Source organism: Peromyscus leucopus, chromosome 5 (assembly GCF_004664715.2).
Source record: "Peromyscus leucopus breed LL Stock chromosome 5, UCI_PerLeu_2.1, whole genome shotgun sequence".
Taxonomy (NCBI): Eukaryota; Metazoa; Chordata; class Mammalia; order Rodentia; family Cricetidae; genus Peromyscus; species Peromyscus leucopus.
Window position 1 is genome coordinate 27,219,697 of NC_051067.1, and position 25,652 is coordinate 27,245,348.

Genomic DNA, 25,652 nt, shown 5'->3' on the forward strand with positions numbered 1-25,652 from the left:
CAAGCGTGGATTCAATCAATAGATATGGACATTTAGATTAATCAATAGAATCAGATTTCATTGCACTTGTGCATCCATTACAAAGCTCTTCTTTGAGCTAATGATATCAACTTACTTCTATGATTTCATTAGGAATTACAAATAGCGATACCTAAATCTCTCATTCTTTCTGTATTATTATATGTTGGTTTGTTGCCTTGAGGTAAGAGTCTTTTCTCATTTCACTCTGTGTTTAAATTAGTTCCTAGCACTCTATGAAGGTGACCAATGCACTGAAAAACAATGTTAATTCACAAATACTGAGATATAGGGTATCTTCTACTCGTTAGTGGATTTTGTTTCTCCAGCATTGGCTACTCCTTTGTCACGGCCCCTGGGATCTTTGATGATTTCCTCATTTTGTGTCAGGAAGAAGAGTTTCAGCCTACTCTCAGGTTTCTTGACCCAAACTGTAATGAACTGTTGTTTGTTTTTTTATAAGAATTTACCTTAACCCTTGTCCTAGTTACTATTCTACTACTGTGAGGAGACAATATGACCAAAACAACTCTTATAAAAGAAAACATTTAATTAGGGCCTTGTTAAAAAAATTTAGTGGGTAAGTCTATGGTGATTATGGTGGGAAACACACAAACATGGTGCTGGAGCAGTAGCTGAGAGCTTTACATCCTGATCCATAGACAGCAGGCAGAGAGGGAGCCATGGGGCCTTGCCTGGACTATTTAAACCTCAAGTCCCCCTGCCCAGTGACATACCCCTCCAACAACGCAACTTCCTAATCCTTCCCAAAGAGTTCCACTGACTGGGGACCAAGCATTCAAACATATGAGTCTATGGAGTCCATTTTCATTCAAACCACCATACCTTTTCTCGTATTTTTCTTATTCTTGAAATTTTTACCCAAGAATTTTTCAGTTATTCTAGACATACTCACTGTGTTCTTTCTGGGTTCACCCAATGGTTTTCATTTAGTATGCATATATAAATTCATATTTTTCAGCCTTTTAAAGCAACATACAGTAATAATGGAAGTATAAATCCAGATTTTCATATCTGACTGAACATATTTCACGTTTGACTTTTTTCCACATTTAAGTTTTGCTTTGTTACAGATGCAGTTTCTATTACCATTAAAGTTTCTTCCAAGTATATTTCAATGGCTAATTGCTTTTAATATTGTGTGGGAAAGTTGGAGAACATTTCATAATTTCTATATTTCTTCCACTGTAATTATTATTATATTGAGCAATTATACATATTTTTATGTACCTCTGAATTATTTCCACTGGATAGGTAGATACATGCTCTAGAATGAAGATCAGGACACTACTAATGAAATAGTCACCAAATTGCTTTCTGAAATATTTACCTACAATCTTGTCAGTAGATTGGCAATATGGCACATATTAGCTGATATTGGGTATTTTAAGTTCAAATCCACTAGTACACAGACATTTATTATAAATTTCACTTTAATTATTTTACAGTTTTAGATTACTATATATTAAATGATGTTTTGTGTATTTACCTTCCATTTCCAATTCTTCCTTTATAGACTGGCTTTCATTTTCTAATTTGCTTTTTTGTTTGTTTGTTTGTTTTGTTTTGTTTTTCGAGACAGGGTTGCTCTGTGTAGCTTTGTGCCTTTCCTGGGACTCACTTGGTAGCCCAGGCTGGCCTCGAACTCACAGAGATCCGCCTGCCTCTGCCTCCCGAGTGCTGGGATTAAAGGCATGCGCCACCACCACCCGGCCTAATTTGCTTTTATGTATTTTGGGAAGTCTTTTTCAATGTACCAGAATTCTTTTTTTGTTTGTTTGTTTGTTTGTTTTTTGAGACAGGGTTTCTCTGTGTAGCTTTGCACCTTTCCTGGAACTCACTCTGTAGCCCAGGCTGGCCTTGAACTCACAGAGATCCACCTGGTTCTGCCTCCCAAGTGCTGGGATTAAAGGCATTCGTCACTACTGTCTGGCCCAGAATTCTTTACATACAGGGAAATTTTGCCAACATCTGTAAATAAATAGCAGTTATTGTTGGAAGTATTTCCCTTGTTTGTCACATGCTTTAAAGTTTACAGTATCTAAAATACAAAAGTTTTATATTTACAAGTAAATAAAATATATAATGCATTTCCTTTGTGCTTTTTAAAAATGTTGTTTTGATTTAGATAAAGATGTATCACCTGGAACTTAGTATAATAGTGCATACCTTTAGAACCAGTGGGTTGCTAAGGGTAGGAGGGTCACAAGATACAGGGGGACAGTATGGTGAGAAAGCAATCACAGACAAATGCAAGGATGCTGTGACAGTGACATATATGTTTATTATCTTGATTGGATAATTGTAAGACTTAACTTTGTGCAGTTTATTAGACATTGAAATAGACAGTCATGCCTCAGCACCCACAGGTGATCATTTCCAGGGCTCCTCTGCAGGGTAGCAAAATCCATCTAAAATAAAGGACAGTCACGTGTCCTATTCTCGTGGAATCTACACACACCATCCTGAGGATTTGGACCCCAATAACATGAAAGGTGTCCCCCACACCCCACAAACTTTCTTGTGCTTTCTTGCTCTCTCTCTCCTTCTGTCTTTGTGAGCATGTGATAATGTATGTATATGTGTAGCTGTTTGTGTTGTGTGTATGTGTGTCTGTGTCTGTGTGTGTGTCTGTGTGTGTGTCTGTGTGTGTGTGTCTGTGTCTGTGTTTGCATGAATCCTTGCAAATGGGAAGAAAGAGGCAAAGACTGGGAAGAAAAGCTACAAGAAATTTCTGGTAACTCCACAAAGGAATTCCCAAAGGTTTTGGTGAAAACCACAGGAGAGAGCAGGATGGAGTCTAAGCTGACCAGACCCAGCAGAGCCTGTTAGACCCCAAGCTGCTTGTTATTCCTCTGAGGATCCCTTTAGGTGCCATGCAAATTCTGACTCTCTGAGACATGATGACAGACTGATAGTTTCCTCAGTCTATCAAGGATTCTTCTGCTGCTTATTGTTCAGCCATTCTTTGAGGAGTGAGGGAGCAGGTATGGCTTTGACTGCGATGAGAATCATGGGGGGGGGGGAGGGGGCGGGGTAGCTAAGATACAAAACGAGACCCTGATGTCTGCATCTCATCCCACCCTGGAGGTTCAGACTTAATGGACGCAGAGTTCAGCATGGGCATGCTAGTCAGTTTGCTGTTGCAGTGACAAAATACCCAAGACAAATCCATTTAAAGTAAAAGAGTTTTATTATTGGCTTATAGGTTGAAATGTTTTATTCTGTGGTCACTTGGACCATTGCCTCTGGGCTATGATGAGGCAGAACATTGTGGCAAAAGTGCCTGGTGAAGAACCTGTCTATGGTGGCTGGAAAGTGAAACAGAGAGAGAAAGGGACTAGGGTCTTAAACCCCATTCAAATGTGCTCTCTCTGTGACCTCACTTTCTTCCATGAGGCCCTGATTCATAAAAACTCCATGATCTCCTGATACTGCTACAGGCCACAGACCAAGTTGGGAATGCATGGGCCTTTGGAGCATCTTTTAAATCCAAATCTCACATCATATAAGGAACTTCTTTATTTACTTATTTTTCCTTTGAGGATTTCATTGGTAAACCTCTCCAGGTGATTGTAGTGTTCAACCAAAGTTGAGCAATACTACATGAGATAGAGAGATTTCTTTTAATGAACCAGAGAATAAAGAGGACATAACTCTAAAGGCTAATACTGATGAGAGATGACCAAAAAGACATAATAAACATTACCCTCAATCAGAGCCAATATTGACCCAATTTCTGTTAATGCAAATTTACCCAAGGTCATCTACTCTTATGTGATCCTGCCTGTGTGGAAGATGCCTTTCTGGGCCCGGGAAGATTACCAAACAGATGGCTAGGGGGGTGGGAGCAAGGCCTTCTTGAGGGTAGAGCCACCAGAAAGGCCTTGCAATGGCTGGAGCTAATTGGGCAGGCTTATTGGGCTCACACACCTACCAATGCATTCACAAGGACTTTTCATCATGAGAGAACCAATAGTCTGTCCCCTCTCCTTCAAACCAATGGGTCACAACGAAGAACCAAATGATGCTTTCATATCCCAACATGTCCCAGGTTTATTTCAAACATCATTTCCAGTTGAGCTACTTTTAACTTCAGTAGGTTGGAAATGGCTTTTTGATCTGTGTTACAAGTTTGCCTGAGCACCACAGAATCTGATTGTGAATCCACGAAGCACCCGCATCATAGAATGTTTAATGAGACATATCAATTTAATTGTGCTTCAAGACATCCAGGGCCAGAGTTTGTCAGCATTTTGCTGACAAATGTCCTCATTTATAGACTGATCTTTGGTGCTGATTATGTTCACTGTGGCTAAAAATATTAGGAAATGAGCTATGCTTTGAGGAACAAAAGATCTTTTCTCTGAGTAGATTGAATGTCAGCCTAGCAATGGCATGAACTTGCAAGTGTTTGGAAACAGAGTGGTTGGTTAAAAGTAACTGTGCTTCCATCCTAATGCAGAGGATGCTGTGTATCTGGATGATGAGAAAGAGAGAGAAGAGTACGTCCTGAATGACATCGGAGTGATATTTTATGGGGACTTCAGTGACATCAAGAGCAGAAGCTGGAGCTATGGCCAGGTGAGCCACTTAAAATTTGTCATTGTCAAGGACATTTTTCCTTAATATTTTTTGTCACATTTATTACTGCCGGGTGCCATGAGTCGATATTAGAAAAGCACAATTTCCTGCTTTTCAGGATCTGAGACTCCAAGACAGAGTGCATGGGAGCAGAGACCTAGAGAGAAAACTGCATAATTTATCAGCTGGGGCCACCTATCTTCCTCTTATTGCAAATGTCCCTGAGATCAGGGCGCCTACGGATAACATGGCGGTCACTGAGATATTCTTTGACATCCTAGAAACCATGAAGTCTCATTATTTCAGCCTGAAGTGGGCTGAAAATTTTTCTTTGCTAATGAAGACATTTTTAGTCTTTCAAAGGATTTTAAATATAATAAATAATAATTTAAGCATAATATTAAAATATAATATTAATAATGTGTGCTATTAATATAATAATTTAAATATACTTTTTAATGTATTAGGGGTCATTGATATGGCTCAGTGACTAAAGGCATTGGCCATCAAAATTTTTTAATTAGTTTATTTATTTTACATCCTGACTGCAGTTTCCCCTCCCTCCTCTCCCCCATCCCCTCTCCCCACCTCCCTTCTGCCCCCCCCCACATCTATTCTTTCTCCATTTCTGTTCTGAAAGGGCAGACCTCCCATGGATATCAACAAAACATGGTGTATCAAGTTGCAACAAGACTAAACACCTCCCCTTGTATCAGGGCTGGGCAAATAAGAGGAGTAGGGTCCAAAAAGCCAGCAAAAGAGTTAATAGTCTGAGCTTAGTATAGCGCCCCACATGGTAGAAGGAGAGAACTGAAACTCCCAAATTTTCCCTGAATCTTACATGAGCATCCCAGCATATTCTCATATTCTCTCCTCTCTCTCTCTCTCTCTCTCTCTCTCTCTCTCTCTCTCTCTCTCTCTCTCTCTCTCTCTCTCTCACACACACACACACACACACACACACCACTAAATAAGCAAAAATGTAATGAAAGAAATTAAAAAGAAAGAAAAGTCATGTGTATATTTTAAAATGTGAGTCCATTAACAATAGTTATTAAGGAAAGTTCCTTAATCTTCCAGTTTTATTAAAGCATGTCTTTTTTTCCCCAGAAAGTATCTAGAGATGTTTCCATCAGTTGCGTCAAGTTCCATCAGAAACCTCAAGTTACTACTTAGGGGCAAAAGCAGATAACAGTAACCCCTTAAGATATTCAGTAATTCAAACTGTTACAACTTAGTATTTTTGACACTGGTTTAAAGTGAAGCTTTGCCCTGTCTCCACAGATACATAAATGTCCTGCGATCTAAACATGTTAGTTGATTAACAACAGGAAAGGGGTGGGTGTCTTGCCTCTCAGAGGATTCTGGCAGAAATGCCTGGAACTGGACATTGTTTCTCTGAGTGTCCAAGGAGAGATTTTTTGGTATCGGGCCTTACCAGGTTCCATAATACTGTCCTGGCTCCTGATGCCCACATGGAATCCTCCCTGTGTCCCCCACATAGTCTGACCATCGATCCCATCATTGTCTTATCCCCATTCACAGTTTAGCTTCACTCTAGCCCCTAAGAACTGCATCCTGTATTCAGGCTTGCCCATCTGCATCTCTGACGTCCTGTTAAGATATATTCTGTGGTTACTTGACTTGTTTTAATTCATGTCTGTCCCTCTAGTCACCATCTAGTCACCATCTTCCTAAGTGGCACACGACCTTTATTATTTATTGTCTGTTATCTTTGCCTTGAGTGCCCGTCTTTAAGTGACATCTTTGTTTTCTATTACTACAACAGAAAAACTGAGGCTGGATTCTTAATAAAAGAAAGGGATGTATTTATCTCATTATTTTGATGAAACAATGGGACTTTCAGCTGAAAGTCCCAGATTGGGTAGTTCCATATGGTCAGTCTCTGCAAAGATCCCCTTCACACCAGTAAGAGGAAGAAAAGGGGAACTAACCATGTGTGTTACAGGCCAAGTGCATAGGCTAGCCTTGCTGGATAGCAGCAGCTCTGAGGGAAGTAATTCACTCCCTGAGGCTGCATTAATCCCTTCTCAAGGCCATCAGTGCTCCTGTGACCTCAGTACCTTGCGTTAGCCTCAGGCCTAAAGGCTCTATCAACTCAACGCCACTACTCTGAAGAGCCAAACCACTTCTGAACTATACCAAGTGTGAGACCATCTATGATCCTAATGTGATACTGTAACGGGAAATGTCACCAAAAGGGAATCAAGGAGAATTAGGAAGACACCCAGCACAGACATGTTATACCTGGCCAGCATGACCTTGAGTAAGCATCCCTGATCACGGGCTCTGTGTCATTATACAAGGCCATCAACTTAGGTCATTCTGACAAAATAACAGGCCATATCAGTTATTTGCAGTAACGCAGGGAAACAATGATTTCTCTGATGGTGTCATTAATACTGTGTAATGGCTAACACAACTGAGATATACTGTTTAGTAAGACCCAAAACAATGAGCTATTTATATAACCATAAAAGTAGTTATTTGTATACCAAAATTAACATATTATACCATATATTTCAGATCTCTAGGATATGCCACATTCAGTATTCCAGCTAGATTTAATAAGCAATTACATGGCAATTAGCCATTAAGATTGTAGTTTCTGTCCTAATACTTGGGTAGATAATATCCATTGTTTGTATATGGGAAGATAATCTCCTCTATTATAGTACAGTGTAGTTAAAATATCCTCATGCTGTCATTTCTTTTTAATTTGGCCTTTATTCTGTTGTAAGAAAACTCTAGAAGCACCTGTGAAATGTGTTTCTTTCCAAGAAGATTGACCTAGCTCCCAGGCTTCCCCATGAGCCGCTACAATCGGCCTTCTCTAAGACACCTTCCCTTTCAGGTTCTAGACAGTGCCTTGTCTCCAAGAAGGGGAATCTTCACGGACTTCTACTTCATGAGGTCTCCTTCTGTTTTACATGCAAGCCAAGAGGACCTGACTATCTTCCTGTGACACTTCTGGCAGCCATTTCTTTTAAAATTTTTCTTTTCTTTTTTTCTTTTTTGGTTTTTTGAGAGGGGGGGGGGTTTCTCTGTGTAGCCCTGGCTGTCCTGGAACTCATTCTGTAGATCAGGCTGGTCATGAACTCAGAGATCCCCCTGCCTCTGCCTCTACTGGGATTAAAGATGTGCACCACCACTGACCAGCTTTCTTTTATTTTTTCAATTGAGAATAGATTTTTTTTATACAGTGTATTCTCATTATGGTTCCCCTCCCCAGTTCTTCCCAGAGACTCCTCACCTCCCCACCCACCCAAATCCAAATCCTTTCTTACACTCTCTCATTAGAAAACAAACAGGCATCTAAAAAATAAATAACAATAATAATAAAATAAGAGAAAATAGGAAGTCCAGTTGTTTTTGAGGTCCTAAGTGACTTTGGGAAATCATTGTTTTCTGGGCAATGCATCCATCTGTTGGAAGGATCTTAATGTCCTAAAGAGTCTTGAGTCAGTGTGTGGGTCTTGAGTATGTTGGCTCTCTAATGGTTCTGCTCATATTTCTGGCTTCCTTTTCTATTGTCCTTTATTTTACTGAAATGTAAAAACAGAACACATCCGTTCCTTCTCTTTAATAGTTCATGCTAAAGGTCACTCCATATATCTAAGCAGTAGATTGTGGCTGCATTTGATTTTTGCACACAGCTTATCTTGTTTTGTAGAGTAGAGATTAAATAGTTTCTCACTGTTTTCTCCCCGATAGTTTGAAGATGGCATCCTGGATGCTTGCTTATATGTGATGGACAAAGCCCAGATGGACCTTTCTGGCCGAGGGAACCCCATCAAAGTCAGCCGTGTTGGGTCTGCAATGGTAAGTGGTAGTGATGATGATGATGGCGACCAGATCTAGTGTGGGGGCCACTGGCATCAGAATATGAGTCAGTTCATAAAGAGACGTTGACATCAACAATGGCTTAGCTTTCCAGACTTCTGTCTGTTAGGTTCAGGTTCGTGGTGCCTGGTTGGTTTTGAATGCTCTCACTTTTTCATATGCTACAAAATGAAAATTCCCACTCAGAGCTGTACATGGTTTTTGTTTCACACAAAATAATGTACTTCTATGGACAACTGAGCACTTATTCTTTCTTATCCTATTTTATGTATTTTATGTGTGTATTATGCATATATGTGTGTGTTCATGCATGTGTACCATGGCACATATGTAGACCTGAGGAGAGTTTGTGGAGGTCAGTTCTTCCCTTCCACCCTGTGGGTCTAGGAGATTGAACTCAGGTTTCCAGCCTTGGTCCCAGGTGCCTTTACCCACTGAGCCATCTTGCCAGTTCCTAAGCAGCTAAGAATCTCATCTAGAGACTAAGAAATGACCATAACAAAAAAAAATGTGAATTGCTGCAAATGATCAATCAATAAAACATCAAAGAATACAGACATCTAGATAAGACATGATTTTTTTCATGTTTACACCTGTAGAAACAGGAAATAAATAGCTGGGCCTAGAGAGATGGCTCAGTATAGAGTATGCATAGAGGACCCAAGTTTAGTTCCCATAACCAACATCAGGCAGCTTACAAGCAGTTGTAACTTGAGCTCCAGGGCATCTGATCCCCTCTCCTGGCCCCTAAAAGCACCTGTACTCACAACATTCCCAACACATATACATATGCATAATTAAAAATAAAATAAACATTTTGTGAAAGAAATAAATACTTCATATAATCCTAGTTTCTATGCAATGATACCACACCATAGGGCTTTACCTCTCTAGAAGTGGGTGTTGATTCTCCCCAGAAATCTTCTAAGATAAGTGAGTGGACATTCATCACTTAGGTCATTTCACGAGCAAGAAAATAGGATGGTAAAAACTTGTCAGTGATAAAGCTTCTGCCAGAACCCAGGTCTGCCAACTTCGAACCTAGATGCATTCTACCTTTCACACTAGTCACTGTAGGGGATCCCAAAACATCTTCAAGAATACAGAGATCCCCAGTGCAATAGCTGAAGAGGAGCTAGAAGCCCATGGATACGAAGGATAGGACCAGGGTAGGAAGTTAACTAAATGACTCTGCGTGGTCTTAAACTGTACCATGACAATAGCACCTAGACAACCTTTGTGCATAAATGAGCACCACACCCAGTCTAGGAACACAGCATTCCTCAGTTACAGTAGGCCACATTTATTACATAGGAATACTCAATGGAGAACATCATCATATCACCAATGCCCTTACATCTTCTAAAGTATTTTCCTGGGAAGAATTTTAGCTTTGATTTTGGTTTGTGCATCTTTCCAGCCAAACAAAATCAATTTTGTTGACACATAATTACTAGGCCAGGGAAGATATAATGTGTACGTTCTGACTAGGTGCTAAAAATAGTGATTTTTATTTTATTAGAACTGAGTTACATGTAAATTTAAGACACACTAGGTTCTACAAAATGAAAGCAGAATCTAACATCTAAAGACAGCTTGGGGCTAGAGGCACAGCTCAGTGGTAAGAGCTAAGAATGTCTCCTTAACATGGATGAAGTCTGGGGGAGGGGTGCTCAACCCCTCACCCCCAAATAATGAACATGTGTATTTAAATACATAAAATAAATAGCAAGTTTTGTTTTCTGATGTTATTTGTATCGCATGATGAAAGAGGATTCATCCTAAAGCCTTTGGGAATTTCCATAGAGCATCCTTGTACAATGCTTATTGGACCTGCACCTGTTCATTATGTTTCCTACTTAGAAGAGAAACTTCTCTTCTTTTTTTTTTTTCCTCCTTAGAAGCAACCATGACAGGTTGCAGTGAAGAGGGAAGCAATATGTAGGAGTGATGGGATATGAGTTGTTTCCCTCTTAAGCATTTTAAAACAGCATGGTCTTCAACCTGACCTTATGCACCCACTGTGTGCACTTCCACCAAATATAGAGATCACAGACCCATGCAAAGCAGTGTAGAAGTAAAGCAAAAAGAGGCAATCTAACTCCGACTGTCTGTGGCTGCAGCTGATCAGATGGAATGTGCTAGGTATTGGATGAAACACAGGACACCAACTCAAATCACCTCAAAATTTCATTAGGTCTAAAGAGCCTCTATCTTAAGTTCACATTTGGCAAATGCACATCATAGTTACACAGGCTAGAACCAGAGAGAGAAATGTGCACAGAGAAGAGTGTGGTGAGGGTTTGGTTAAGTTTCTGAAGCGGGTGACCTTGGGTGTTAAAGGGCAGAGGACTGCTCTGAGCAGTTTGTAGTGATCTCTCACTTCCCCTTGTTTCCCTCACACCACCGTTCACAGTACAGAAAGCTCAATAGTTGGAAAAACCCATTTCACCTCTGCTATCTCTTTTAATCCTCAGAATAGCTCTGTGAGTCTTTTCAAAATCTGTTTGGCTATAGTGATTTTTAAAGCTGAAATGCTAAGCCTCCAAAACTGACCTTCTAATTTCCCAGTTAAAGATTTACCTTCAAATGTGAAAAGATGCATTTGGAAAATATAGAAAGAACAGGCTTGAGGCTGGGTTGGTCCAGCAAAATCAGACTTCCATGTTGTTCTCCCCAGCTGGCCCCAAGCCCCAGACAGACAGAGCCTGATGCAGGGGCATTTTCCTGGTCCCTTTCAAATGCATCTCAGCCCTGCTACTGGACAGGTGTGCTAGAATAGAGATGCATGTGACCTGCAAACCCTTCCAGAGGACCACACAAACCATGCACGGATTCCAGTTCTTGCACAATGAAAATCACTGCAGGCAGAACCTTTCTGAAAGCAGATGCTCCTGGAAGCCATCAGGAGGAGAAGCCAGGCTCTGGCCAGGCACCTGAAAAAAGTAGAACAAGCAGAGAGATGGCACAGGAATACATGACTGGGACCCAAAGACAAACGGGCTTCCTGCAGTCATGGCATGTGAGGTTGGCAAGGAGATTTCAGGAAACTGGCTATGTGTGAGGATAAAAGAACACAGACGATGACAAACTTTCAAATGACAATAATATGACTTTGGCTTCTATGTGTACAACTTCCAGACAAAAATCTTTGTGGTACAGGATATCTGCTGTACTGGTATTGTGTGTGATAGGCCTTCCAGCAGCATCCTGTAGCATCTACTCAGGAATTTCAAGAGCACCTTCCCATAACACACCAGTTGTGACAGTCAAGAATGTCTCCAGATATTATCAAATGTCCCTTGTGGGTACAAATCACCCTAACAAGGACTGCTTCATTAATCCTTTCTGTGCTCAGTTTTCCTACCAATAGAATGGAAGTAACACCTTCTTCTTGCCTGTATAGAAGGCCTCATTCAATCTTGCTTTTCATCCTTTGATGAAGACAGTGGGGGTCACTTTGCACAAGAAGGGCTGTGGCTGTGTCAAGAGATGGACTGTGGCTCTGGTTCTGTTAACCATGTGAAGCAGGGAAGAGCACTTAACTCAAGGACATACTTCTTCCTCTCTCAACTCAGCATTGTCTGTTCAGTCAAATACCTGCAATTCCCACTGTTAGCAATGAAATCTTCTTTACTCTTCATGAGACCATTTTCTTGTTTTTTCTTTTATGTATCCAGTATCTCCTCTTGTTATGTTTGGTTGCTATTGTTTCCCTTTGATGAGAAAGTGGAAACAGTGAATGTCCATCTGGAAGCCTGGAGGTGTTGTCCTTTCCCAACTATTGGGATCTCACTGTTGCAAACAGGATGCTATACTGCCCCAGGATGCATCCTCATCCTGTCCCCTATAGGTGTAGTCCTATAATCCTACTGTCTGAGAAATGGGCCTGAGATGTTATAATCTCACATGGATGATGTTTTATTTAGAATTACCTAAATGAAGAATGCAACATTTTACTAATATTATATTATAGATTCATTTAAGAGAGAAAGGGTGGAAAGAAACAGGAAACTAGACAAAGATATTTGTTCTGAGTTATACTTCCTCCCTTTAAATGGCCTCATTTCTGATGTGACAGCACCCTTCAAGAGAATTGCTGGGAGGTATACCAGGAAAAGTTAAGGGTTAGTTGTGCCATCTGAAAATGTATTTCATTCACCTAACATTAGAAAGTCTTCAGTTGCAGTGAAGTATCTGGGTGTGGGTTCTGAGTTCCCAAAGGATGTGGCTCAGATACATACTGCAATGGGCTCTGAAACTGTAGGGGGCCTCCGCTCTGAGACCCCAGGGAGCATAGGGTCTGAGACCCAAGGGGGCATGAGCTCTGAGCACCTCAAAAATAAAAACATGTTGAAAGAACAGAGCAGTTCTGGGACAAGGGGACCACTGCGACAATAGCCTGTCATTACTGCTGGGTGTTTACCTGTCAAGCCTGCTTCTAGCCCATGACTGATTAGCTCTGGCACCTTCCCCAGGGGATGCAGCAGCAGCTGCAGTGACCTCTTCTTACTGCAGATACCTGCCTGCTTAGTCACTGTTCAAGCCCTAAATGCCCTGCCTACATGAACATTTTCTTTGTCTATGAAGAATCTATATCAAAACCAGCTCATGGGGTCTAGAAGACTCCCCAGGGTCTTGGAGATGAGAAAGCAGAAGCCTTTGGAAGTGATGCCATTCATTCAAGGTCATGTGGAAAATAAGTGGCTGAGCTGGAACTAGGCACTGTCCTTTCTTTCAAAACATATTGCTTCAGAGCATCTCTGCCAGCACATTGGTGCCAATAGCGCAATTACTGTATCAAATTGTATGGCTGTTACCTAGAAAAGAACAAGTCCCTCAGAATAAGTGGATTTCAAGAGGGGAACAAGTGAAGAAAGGTATAAGATCTGAGTAACAAGAGGCTCTGTGTCCTTGGGAAAGAGGTCACCAAGAGGATTAGATGCCAACTGTGGTAACAGTGATAGAGACAGCAATGGTATTGGTGATATGGTAGCAATGATGGTGGTTATAGTGGCAGTGATCAATAATGATGATTGACAGTGGTGTTGGTGATTATGGCGGTAGTGGTGATGGTGGTAATGATCATGGAAATAGTGACAGAAATGGTGAGAGTATGGTGAGGGTAACAATGGTGGTGGTGATGGTGATAATGATGGTGATGTCATAGTGATAGTGCTTCAGGTAATAGCAACAATAATGATGAGGATGACTGTGCAGAGGGTGGGAATGGTAGTGATGGTGGTGGTAGAGGTGGTGATGATGATGTAGTTAGTGGTGGTCCTAGTAGTGATATGATGGTGGTGATAATGGTGGGAATGTGGTGGTGGCAGTGCTTACAGTAGTGGTGATGGTGGTAGGAAGAATAATTAATGAGGATGAGAGTTGTAGTGATATAGATATGCTGATGGCAGTGTTTATGACAAGAGTGACGTGGTGACGAGGATGGGGATGGTGGTGATGATGACTGATGCTAGCAAAACCTCAGTCTTCACTCATTCATTCAACAAATATCTGGGCATGGGGTTTGATGGTGAGCCAAACATAGTTTCTAACCTTGTAGAGCTTATAATCTCATAGAAAAGACAGACAAATTAACAGAAAAGTCCAATGTAACACAGAAAACTTTCTGATGGAAATAAGCATAGGGTTGCATGCTTATTTCCATCAGGACTGTATGCTGAAACCTCTTGAATTTAACTACACATGTCTCTGGGCCTAGACAGAACAAATAAGTGTCAAAAAAAAAAAAAGCCATGCTGTTATTCACAGGAAGTCTTTATCCATGGTGGATCTAATGCAAATTGCTGGTTACCAAGTACTGTGGAGGAAAGTATAATGGGAGAGGGGCTTGAAATGTGCTCCTCTGGGGCCTGCTTTCTTTGCAACATAAGGTTGCCCAACTAACATTCGTCCCATGGGGGCTCAACATTTATAGTCCCTTGATCCCAGGATGCTCTATTTTGATTTGGTAGCTATAAAAAAAAAAAAAAAAAAAGCTAACACTAATGGGAAATTTGGGAAGGTGAAAGAGAAGAAACAAACATCAATAAAGTTACATGTTCTGAATCCTAGTGCTTCACACCTTTGTCAGCCTGGACTTCCCAGCTCCCCTTGGGGTGTGCACATTTATTTTTAACCACGGTCTTTTGCTGATATCAAGCCACGAGGCTACCATTAATCCCCATTAATGCCTTGCTCTGACTATGCCTTTAGGGAATTAACTCAAGATTGAACTTTTTCCACCAATCGATGTTCTATGTAGTCTTTAGTGCTATTTAAAAAAAAAATCTGAACTACAGCTAGTAAATCAAACTGACCATGCTGCAGGCAGGTCTCGGGTCCCTCGGACCTGAGACAATGGCATTGCTGCTTCTGACCCCCAAGCCCCCTGACCACAGTCAGAGAGCAACTGAAAATACCACTCTTCTCACTTGGTCCATCTTTCTCCCTGCTTTTCTCTCCAATTTATAGGAGATTTTCCCATCTGTGTATGAAAAAACATAGTTACATCATCACTACTTTGCTATGTTGCCAAGCAACTCCACAGGGGATGTTTTGTATTGGGTTTTCTTTCTTCCTTTATTTCAATTGTTTCCTTCCCCATCTTGAATGATAGCTTCATGTTGAGCAAACATTTTCATGCAATAAACATCAATTACACATATTCAAATTACATTTTAAGATTTGCTCAAATTAAGGATTTCACATCCGAGTCATTTCAAAGGAACCCGAAAGTCAGAGCTAAATGTACAAAATCTATTCTCTGGTCATACAACCAGCCACAGTACAGTCCCTGACATTTTTGGGTTTGAAATTTGAATCTTTAGGTTTGAAACTTTTAGATTTATACAAGGAAATATCCAATTTTCCCTTTGGTCTATAAAGCAGACAAAGGCCTCTTTGTCAGGGAGGGACAGAAACAGAAAAACCCCGTGGTCACTGTCCACCTTCCCCTACCACAGAGCTCTGCCACATCTTCTCATATAGGTCTTATGTCTTAAACAACTTCATTTACCAAAAAGCATGATTAAGTAAAAATGAATATTTTCCCCATGTAAGTGTCCCACTTATATAATTGCTGGTCAGTGTTTCCAGTGGTTGTGGAGGAAATTACTACCAGGTTATCAGAGAGTGCACAGGGATATGAGTCCATGCCACCTCTGAGAAAGGGGAGTTAAAGCCTCCATTGATAGGTTGTAAGAATCATGTTCTCATCACTCATTTGCAAATTCCCAGTCTCTTGGCATTGCTAGATAAAGGCTGCTGGAAAAAATTGTGACCCTATCCAGAGTTCTATGCCTTCAAAATTATCAGCTTATATTTCCATTGCTATCATCTACCTCCATGGTTCATGCACATAAATATCAGGAAAGGCATTCCTTATTTGAAAATGGCTGGAGACTCAGGCTCACTAATAGTCTCTGAAACCCTACAAATAGGACACAACTCAATCAGCAGGCACAACCGTGAGACAACTTTTAGAGAATCTACTGGTTGCATTGATGAAGAATGCTATGACAGTACAACATGGTGAGGTCCTAAAATCGAATGAAAGCTGAAGTCAAGGTTTTCCTAAAAGCAAAAGGCACCTGTGGATCCAGAATGACCAGGGAAATTGAGTGATTCAGGAAGGTCAGGACAAACCCACTCCCAATGAAACATACCATAGGTCTCTCTCCTCACCAGAGATTTTCACTTCTGTTTATTGACGTTTTTGACAACTGACAAATCTATCAGAAGCCAGTGGGAAAGTAGAAATTTATCTAATAGAAATATCTGCATAACCACTTGTGAGAAAACATGTCTGTTCCTTAAATAACCAATGGACAGATGGACAGGATGAGGTATCAGGAAGCCAACTGACCTTATCCAAGGTCGCAGCACTGGAGTTGGGCTTCTGGCTGCCTGACCCCACTGTTGCAAACAGGATAGTATACTGCCCCAGGATGCATCCGCACCCTGTCCTCTGTCCATAGCACATGAGCTCCCTGGGTGTAAAGATATAATTCCTCTCACCCTTCCCATCTGAGTGACTCCTTCCCCTTCAGGTGGGGGCAATGGGGGACAGTGAACTGTTCAGACATCATTTTTTTCTTGTGGTAGAAGTCAGCAATGTAATGAAGTTTCCATCTGTGGGCAAACAGCTTGGCTTCTCAATTATCGAGGTTACATTTCTTATGCCTGTTTGTCCCATATTTTTGGAGAAAAACAGACATTTATTACAAGCTATTTCTCCAATGTGATAATCATAGTCAATCTAAATGTCTGCTTTCCCTGAATTGCTTCCTGGAATGAGTTTCAACACAGCATCTATTTTGTAATCACACAGGCTATTTCTGAAGCACGGGTGCTTGCTTTTCAGCACTCCCTCCAAGCTGTGCAGACAGAGCTGTTCTCATCTCCTGGGACCAGCATCTCTCGGACAGACGGCTGCAATGCAGCATAGCCTAGGGGTCCCTTAGGACAGGCACTTTGTGCCCTCTCTGCTTTCTTCCCATCTCCTTCCCTTTTTGCCTCCTTCTCTGGCTTCTTCCTCTGTATTTTTCCTTCTCGCATCTACCCCTTTCATTTGAGTATTTTTAATGACCTGCTTTATACCAGTGATTCTCAACCTGTAGGTCGTGACCCCTTTAGAAGTCATATGGCAGATATCCTGCATATCAGATATTTACATTATAATTCATAACAGCAGCAAAGTTACATTTATGAAGCAACAACAAAATAATTTTATGATGGAGAGGGGGTCACCACTACATGAGGAACTGTGTTAACAGGTTGCAAGATTAGGAAGGTTGAGAACCACAGCTCTATACCAACCAGCTCTATAGCACACAGTAGGGATACAGTGATGATAAAGAAGACACTGGAGAGCTGGAACTCAGTTTCTCTCTTGGTCCTCTTGAAGTAATTTCACTCATGGTTAGTGAGGAACTAGGGCCAAATGAAAGTTTTCAGTTACTAAGACACAAGCTAATAATTTCCTGTGGTAATGTAATGATTCTTATGAGAAGTAAATCTAAGTACTTACCATTGTACACACACACACACACACACACACACACACACACACACACACACACACACTAGTAGTTATGTCAGTATGTCTTTCATAATACAGTTATAGAAGTTATGGTTAGTTATGAGATAATTTTATGTTAAAGAAAGAATTACATACAGTAAAAAGCATAGCTATCACATGTATAAATGTAAGTGGGAAATATAATCATTTGATGGGAATGACTCCCAGTCTTAGAAAACTGTAGGTGTTTCTAGGTCTCGCCTTGTGTTTCTCCTGATCAGCCCACACCCTGAGGAACGCTGCTGCCCTTTCTCACAGTGGGTTCTACTCACCTCCTCTGGAACCTCCCATGAAGAGGTTCATGAATTCTGAGTGATACTGGCTTCACTTACTCCATAAATTGTTACACAAATCTTCACCTTTATGAACAGAATTTTATTGTATTGTATATTGCAACTTATCTGTCCATTTGTCTGTTGATGGACCTTTGTGATGATTCCATTCTGGGGCCATTACACAGCTGCTGTCCACATCCTAAATAGGTCTTTTCCCTTTACCTTTTTGTTAACATGTATTGATTATATGCAATAATGAGTTTTATATGACATTTTTATACATGTATATTATATAATTTGATCATACTCACCCCATTACCATCTCTTGTCCTCCAAACTCCCACTAATTCCTTTCAACTTCCCAAGTAGCTCCTCTTCTATTCCCATGGCTCTGTGTATGTGACCCAATGAGGGTCATCAAAGTTGTTTTTAAGAGTGTGGGCGGGAGTTTGTTTACAGGAGCATGTGTGTCTTATCTGTGGCTGTATGACAGGGGAATAGAAGTCTCACTCCTCAAACATCATCTGTGTATAAATCCTCAGGGAGAGGTGGGGTCCCTTGAGGCCTCCCCATTCCATGACAAGATGTTGACAGGCCCATTCTTACCATGAGCTCCCATAAGTAATTGAAGCTGCTATGAGTTCAAGAGTTCAATAGTCATCCCATGCCTGGAAGTCAGTACCACGCCACTCCCTGGCTTCCTCTGGCTCTTACACTTTCTGCGCAGTCTTTCCTGAAGTTCCCTGAGCCTTGGAAACAATAGAAATGTTCCCCGTGTGGCTGAACATTCAAGGCCCTTTGTTCTCTGAACTCTGACCAGTTCCGAATCTCTGCAGTCATCACTGACCACTGCATAGGGAAGCTTCCCCGGCTGGAGCTGACTTCCCTAGCTAAAGCTGGCAATGCTGTTCTATGGGGGTTCACAGAGTTATTTAGAGGGCAATTTGACAGGCACACTTTGTGCATTTAGCAAAACAGCAGCAGTAGCTTCCTCACTAGAGCCTGTGTCCTCCTCAGCCATGGGCTTTCTTTTTAACAGGAAATAGGTTTTTGTTGTTGTTTTATTTTTTAATACAGTATATTCTCATTATGGTTTACTCTGCCTCAACTTCTCCCAGATCCTCCCCTACTTCTCTACCCACCCAAATCCACACCATTTCTCTCTCTCTCTCTCTCTCTCTCTCTCTCTCTCTCTCTCTCTCTCTCTCTCATCAAAATAACAACAATAATAGAGTAAGAGAAAACAAACCAGAACAGGACAAAACAAACAAACAAACAAAAAGAAAAGAGCCACAGAAAAAGCATAAGACACACATCTAGATGCTGAAACACACATATTCGCACACACAGAAAAGCCATAAACAAAATGTATAAGTGAAAGATCTATAAGGTAAAGGAAAAATGCCCAGACAAAGCACTGTGAAACAAACAAGAAAAAAAAACCCTCCAAAAATATCATTGAGATCATTTTTTGTTGTTGTTGGCTCTCTACTGCTGGGCATGGATTCTGTCCATAAGTGTGGTTTGTATACCCAGTGAGACTCCATTGGAGAAAACGCCTTTGGCAGGAGTTATCAATTCGAGATGGATTCTGAGTTAGGGACAGGCTTTTTGACCAGGCTTACAGTAACCAGTTGTGAATTCCCTTCTATGGAGCAGACACCAAATCCTATCAGAAAGTGGTCCATTACCCCATAATAGGCCTGGGACTAGGGCACCCATGGGTGTATCTTGCCTGTCTAGTTGGTATCCTTACACACAGGGCCTCCAACTGAGTTGGACATTAATGACAGTTCTCTCTCAGCAACCTGCATGGTGCTTTCCATCTTTTTATGTGCATATTCTCATATGTGTGGAGTAAACATCTAAAGCCGGCATGTCTGTGTTACAGGATATGTATGTGTTTAATTTTCTGAGGCACCCCTCTGTTGGGTGTACAGATAGTTGTATGTTTTACATTCCTCCAGAAACTTACAATGGTCTACTTTTTCTCCTGGCTCATCTGCTCTTGGTGATTCCAACCTTTTAAATCTACCCAATCTAATGTGAATGTAGCTGTATCCATTTGCTGTTTTAATTTTATTTTCTCTGATGTACAGCAATGCTGAGCACTTTTTCATGTACTTCTGGTCATTCACATACTTCTTTAGTACATTGTCTTTCCAAGTCTATACCATTTTCCTATTGGGTTATTTGTGTTTTAATTACTGAGAAGGAGGTGTTGTGTGCTGTATATTCTGAAACCAGGCCTTTCTTAGATACATGCAGAGATTATTTCCCACCAGAGTGTGCTTTGGCGCTCTCTCTCTCTCTCTCTCTCTCTCTCTCTCTCTCTCTCTCTCTCTCTCTGTGTGTGTGTGTGTGTGTGTGTGAGAGAGAGAGAGAGAGAGGGGGGGGGAGAGAGAGAGGGGAAGAGAGAGAGAGAGAGAGAGAGAGAGAGAGAGAGAGAGAGAGAGATGGATGGTAGGAGACATGTACCATGGCCATGTATGGCGGTCAGTTCTCTCCTGTAGCTGTCATGTGGGTCCCAGGGATTAAACTCAGGTCACTAAGCTCTGTAGCAGCCTCTTTACACACTGAGCTGTCTTGTCAGCCTCATTTCTAAGAATGTTTTTAAATGGTATAAAGTCCAATGTTTAATGTATTTATGTTAGGTGTTGTGGTACTGGGGATCACATTTAGGGCTAATGAATGTTAGGTGAGTACCTTACCACTTAGCCATACCACCAGTCTTAAACTGCTTTAAAAAATAGTTGTGTCTAGGAAATGTGATTTTTTTTTACAGAGCATACATATATTACCAATGTTTCTTTACAAATACTTATAACTTGGGCTTTCACATTATTGATCTATTAGGCATCTTGAGGTTTTCCTATGTGGTGTGAGGTGGGGTTAAAGGTTTTTATTCCCTACAAATTTATCTGTTTTGCCAGCACCATTTGTTGAAAACATTATTAGAAATGGTATCCTTTGTTTAAGGATTTCTCTTGCCTCTTTCAAGCTGATGGGGTATCTTGGTTAGAGATGAAATGACCAGATGAGTGTGGAGCAACTGTGGACTCTGTCGTTTGTCTTTCCTTAGTCCAGTACAGCAATGTCTGTTACCATGTTACTATAACAAAGCATCAGATCAAGCAGCCTTCAAGAAACATTCATCTGGCCCTGTCAGTATTCTTTTGGCCATTCTTGATCCTTTGCACTTCTACATAGTGCTAGAAATTTGTCTACTTCAAAATGTCATTGGCATTCTAAGTAGCCCATTGTCTTGGTATAGAAAAAAAGTTAGACCCTTGTGAGAAATGTCAAATCCATCCATCCATCCATCCATCCATCCATCCATCCATCCAGCAGAACTCCCTGAGTGCTGCTCAGTGATGATTGAAAACAAGAAACAAAAAAAGGAAGGACATGACTGGTCCTAGGTATGGTGGAGGAGGAGAGGGTTTATTGTAGATATGAGGGAGAGCATAGTCAGAGACAGGGACATCTGGGAGAGTCCAAAGTGAACTTCATCCTGAGCCAGGCCATGCAAGGAGAGTGGGGAGGTTAGAGGAGCCACCGACCAAGAGGCAAAGATGGTAAAGGGTAGATTAAAAAAAGGGGGGGCTACTTAACCAAAATGCCTAGATTATATAAGGAAGGACAGACTAGTCCCTGGGCTGGAGAAGTTTAAGATAGGGAGTGGGATATACCAGCCATGCTCTGTAACAGGTAGGGACTGAGGGATGCTGGGGGAACCTGGCAGCCAGCTCTGCTTTGATATATTAAATAAGCACCTCAGTTAGCCATTTGTCCTGGGTTTGAGAACTAGCAGGTGGTAGCCCTGAGAATGCAAAGTCAAGTTAATATGATGACTTCCTTCTTTCGAGCACAGGAAATCTGGTCATGGGGGCAAAGGTGATCAAACCAATAAGACAACACCAGGTAAACAGGAGGTCACCATGTACGCAGAGTGAGAACACCACAGTGACATGGAAAATGTTCCCCTGAAACCAGTTGGGTTTCACACAATCAATAGTCCCACACTTGGTAATGAAGGGGTTGAGTGTGGAAGGGAACTGCAGGAAGACAGTCCAACGTTCCAATAACACTGGGCAGAAGACAGCTAACTAGTCCCCATCATCCCAACCTGTGGAAATCCAAGATGGTGCTTGGGTTTCTTTTCCTATGCATCAAGTGTGACTCTGGAATTTTAAGGGCCGTGGAAGTCCAAAGAGGACCAAGGTTAAACAGCTAGGCAAGGGAGAGCAGGATTCCTGCAGCTCTGTTTCTTCTCTTTTAGGTAGATTTGCTAGCTTGCCTGCCCATGGAATAACCTCCTAAGAACTTTGTTTTCAGCTCATCTGCCCTCCCAGCCTTACCATGTAATTCAGAAAACTAAAACAAAACACAAAAACAGAAAAAGAAAACATTAAAAGCAGATCTCTATATTTCCAGAATCAATTTTCCTCACTTGCTTTCTTAGGATATTAATTGAATCCAAATGTATCAGAGGGCCCCCACTTGGCCCTCCCTGCTTCACTCCCAGTACAGTAAATACTGTAGCTATGGAGTTTCGCTGACGAGGCCCTAGGTGTGTGGGGCACAGGAGGTCCACTATGTTTAAGACTGGTCACCATGACACCATTAACTGTGGACCTGTGGTTCACAAAACCTGGAAAGGATTTTTACTAGGAATAAATTCTCTCCTTCCAAAATTTATCTATATACCTCTTAAGAGAGCTCATGTTCTAACAACCAGGGAGTCTGCCTGGGACTGACCTAGGCCCTCTGCATGTATGTGACAGTTGTGTAGCCTGGTCTTTTTGCAGGACTCCTAACAGTGGGAGCAGGGGCTGTCTCTGCCTCGTTGACTGGTTTTGGGGACCCTACTCCTCATATTGGGTCACCTTGCCCAGCTTTAGTACAGGGGGAGGTGCTTCTTCTTACTGTAACTTGATATGCCATGTTTTGTCGATGTCCGTGGAGGTCTGCCCTTTCCTGAACAGGCATGGAGGAGCAGTAGATTGACAGGAGAGTGGAGGGGTGGGCAGAAGAGGGGTGGCGAGGAGGGAAAACTATGGCTGGGATATAAAATAAATCAAATCAAATCAATCAATCAACAAGAGAGAGACAGAGAGAGAGAGAGAGAGAGAGAGAGAGAGAGAGAGAGAGAGAGAATTCATTTTGCCCCAAATTCATAGTCACTGGTTTGAGAGACTGTGGGAGAGATTACATATAAAACTATTTTCTAAAAGAGTTACAAAATCCTAGCCTTATGAGACCATAACTTTAAACAATGAAATTTAATGGAATAAAGCAGAGTTATAACAGAAAAGTCATTTCATCATCACCATATAAAATGTGCATACCAGAGAAGAGAAATCCCTTTACATGTGTAAAGAGGAAACAAAACAAATTGCGACTGTATAAAATGGAAAATCTGGGCTGCAAGGAACAGGACACTCAAAAAATTTTCAAGTTTCACAAAGGACACTCAGATTTCTTCACTTGTCAGTGCTGAAGTTAAAACTCTGCCCAAACTTCGTGGCCATTTTTTCTGTCTTTTAAATGGTATGGAAAGTGAGCTTATTTTTTTTTGCTCTGAGTGGAGATCTGCCCGGTGTGATGCTACAGAGCAGGGCAGCTAACTGTCATTGGCTGGGCTCAGTCAGAGCCAAGCGTGGCCAGTTCTGCAACAGCCATGGTCACAAAGAGCTTCCTACACCAGAGGCCCGTGTTTCCTGTATATTTCCCTCAGTTATGTGACTTTTCCCGGGAAGAGAAATTGATCAAAGAAACCGTCCTGCCCAGTCTAGCTTGTAAATCAGTGAGGTTTGTTGAGGTGTCTTACAGGATCACATGTGACTAAAAGCAGCTGCTTCACGAAGAAACCCATCCCAGCGTGGGTGAGGTCTCAGGAAAGGTCGCAGGCAGCCCCAGCTGATAGTTTTTCAGGAGAGGCCTTGTGAGTCTTGTAAGCTTCTGAGTTTCTGAGCCTTGCAGGCTCCCTTACATTCATGAATGTCAGGAACTATCCCTCCTCCCTCTAAGAAGAATGATTCAGTTCAGAGGAACTAGCTACAGAAAACCCAGATCACACAGCCCTCCAGGGGTCTGCTGCCTGGGTGCCTAGTCTCCCTTCCTTCCTTACAGAGCATCGCTTCTGCCCCCTCCACAGCTGAACAAACCTAGTTTAACTAGTCCCTGGGACCTAAGTCATGAATTTGGGGTAATAGCCTCACTGGACACCTTCCCTGACACGATAGGAGCTTTAGTCATCCTCTCCTTTCAGTAAATAATTCAGAAAATATATTTATTAAAATTAAGAAGAAATTTGTAACCAAATTTTTACTGTAGGATTAAAAAGAGTTGATTTATACACATTCCTGCTTCCAATGGCTATTGTAAAAGTTCTCTCTTCAGTTAAAAAGAAAAGGTAGCAATAAAAGCAAGACCATGCCACTTCTCTCAATAAGAAATTCAAGTAATATGTAAAAAAAAAAAAGAAAGAATAAAATTAAAACAATATTTCCATATTGTTTCTCCATTACGACTGGAGAGCATTCTCTTGTGTCTTATATGCTGTGTGTTCCTTACCCACCCCCCATCAACCAAATTGAAATCTCTCTGACATATTGATTGACGCCAATGCTTTTGGATACACACCATGAAGTGGATTAATGCACAATGTAGTCATTCCTTCAAGGCCTTCCATCCTGCCCTCAGAAATGCCTGTGCTGACTCCCATCCTCACCAACACTATAGAGAGGAGTTCCCTAACAACAACCTGCGGGCAGCTACTCCAGGGAGGAATCTGCTCTCCTTCAACAAATGCTCACCCAGTCCATCAGCTGTCTCTTCAGGCTTCTGAATCTTCTAAGTTCTGTGACCCTTCCTGGGCCCTAAGTTCCTTCTCCCACATGATACCCAGTTGCTCTACTAGCCTTTGCTGAAGCCATTTTTTTTTTTTTTTTTTGCCTAGGAAATTTCCTTCGCAGCTATGACAAAACATTAGCTAGCTGTGTTTGTATGGGTTTATTTTTGTGTTTTTACTGTGTTCCCATTTGTTTGTGTTTATACCAAGTGGCATCATGCTATTTAAAGAATTATGTTTAATTATACTCAAATCCTATCTAATTGTATTAAATCTTACTTTCAACAGGAGAAAAACACTGAACTGTACAGAAAAAATGGTTAAACTTGAAATAAATGTCTCCTCATAAGAGATATAATTTCCTAACAGAGCCTTCGAAAATTAGTACAAATTATGAAACCAATTAAACATAAAGTAATTATGTACTTTTAAATTATACTTTAATTTAGATGATGTCAATTAGCAATGAGAGATCAACACACTGAATCACTATAATTTTCTTTCTTTTTCTCCTTTGACACTCAAATCTCATCTTTCTTACAGTGATTTTTGGTCCTACATTTACAAGCTTTTAAACTCATTCTTTCCTGTAGCTTGAGAGATGCTTAACTGTACTTTTCATGGAGTTTATGTTCTTATGTTCCCTGAGATCCTTCATGACTGGGACTCTATGCTGCCTGCCCTTATCCTTGTAAAGGTTGGCTGTGCCTCGTGTCATTAAGACACCTTTCTCTCGGGACTGTGTGAATAATTGATTGACAATGTTTGGCTGCTGAATGGTACTGTGGAGAAATCTTAAAACGGCAGGATTCCCTCAAGTTTTGCTGATCTGCACTGTTTGTCTAGATGAACAGGCATTTTTCTCTTTGTTCGAAATTTAAAATTGATTACGAGTTCTAAGTAAGGGGCCTATGTCAAACCACAGACCACGGATGCCTCTCTACATTATAGT

General features: G+C 41.2%; 1 protein-coding gene across 1 annotated transcript in view; it reads left to right on the top strand.

The window, feature by feature from the left end:
* The window catches only part of F13a1 (coagulation factor XIII A chain), a 162,185-nt gene that overhangs the window by 56,360 nt on the left and 80,173 nt on the right, over positions 1 to 25,652 (top strand). Inside the window, exons 5-6 of the mRNA XM_037205794.1 lie at positions 4,505 to 4,623; positions 8,359 to 8,466. Coding sequence (XP_037061689.1) covers positions 4,505 to 4,623; positions 8,359 to 8,466 — 227 coding nt within the window. The remainder of the gene's footprint in view (positions 1 to 4,504; positions 4,624 to 8,358; positions 8,467 to 25,652) is intronic.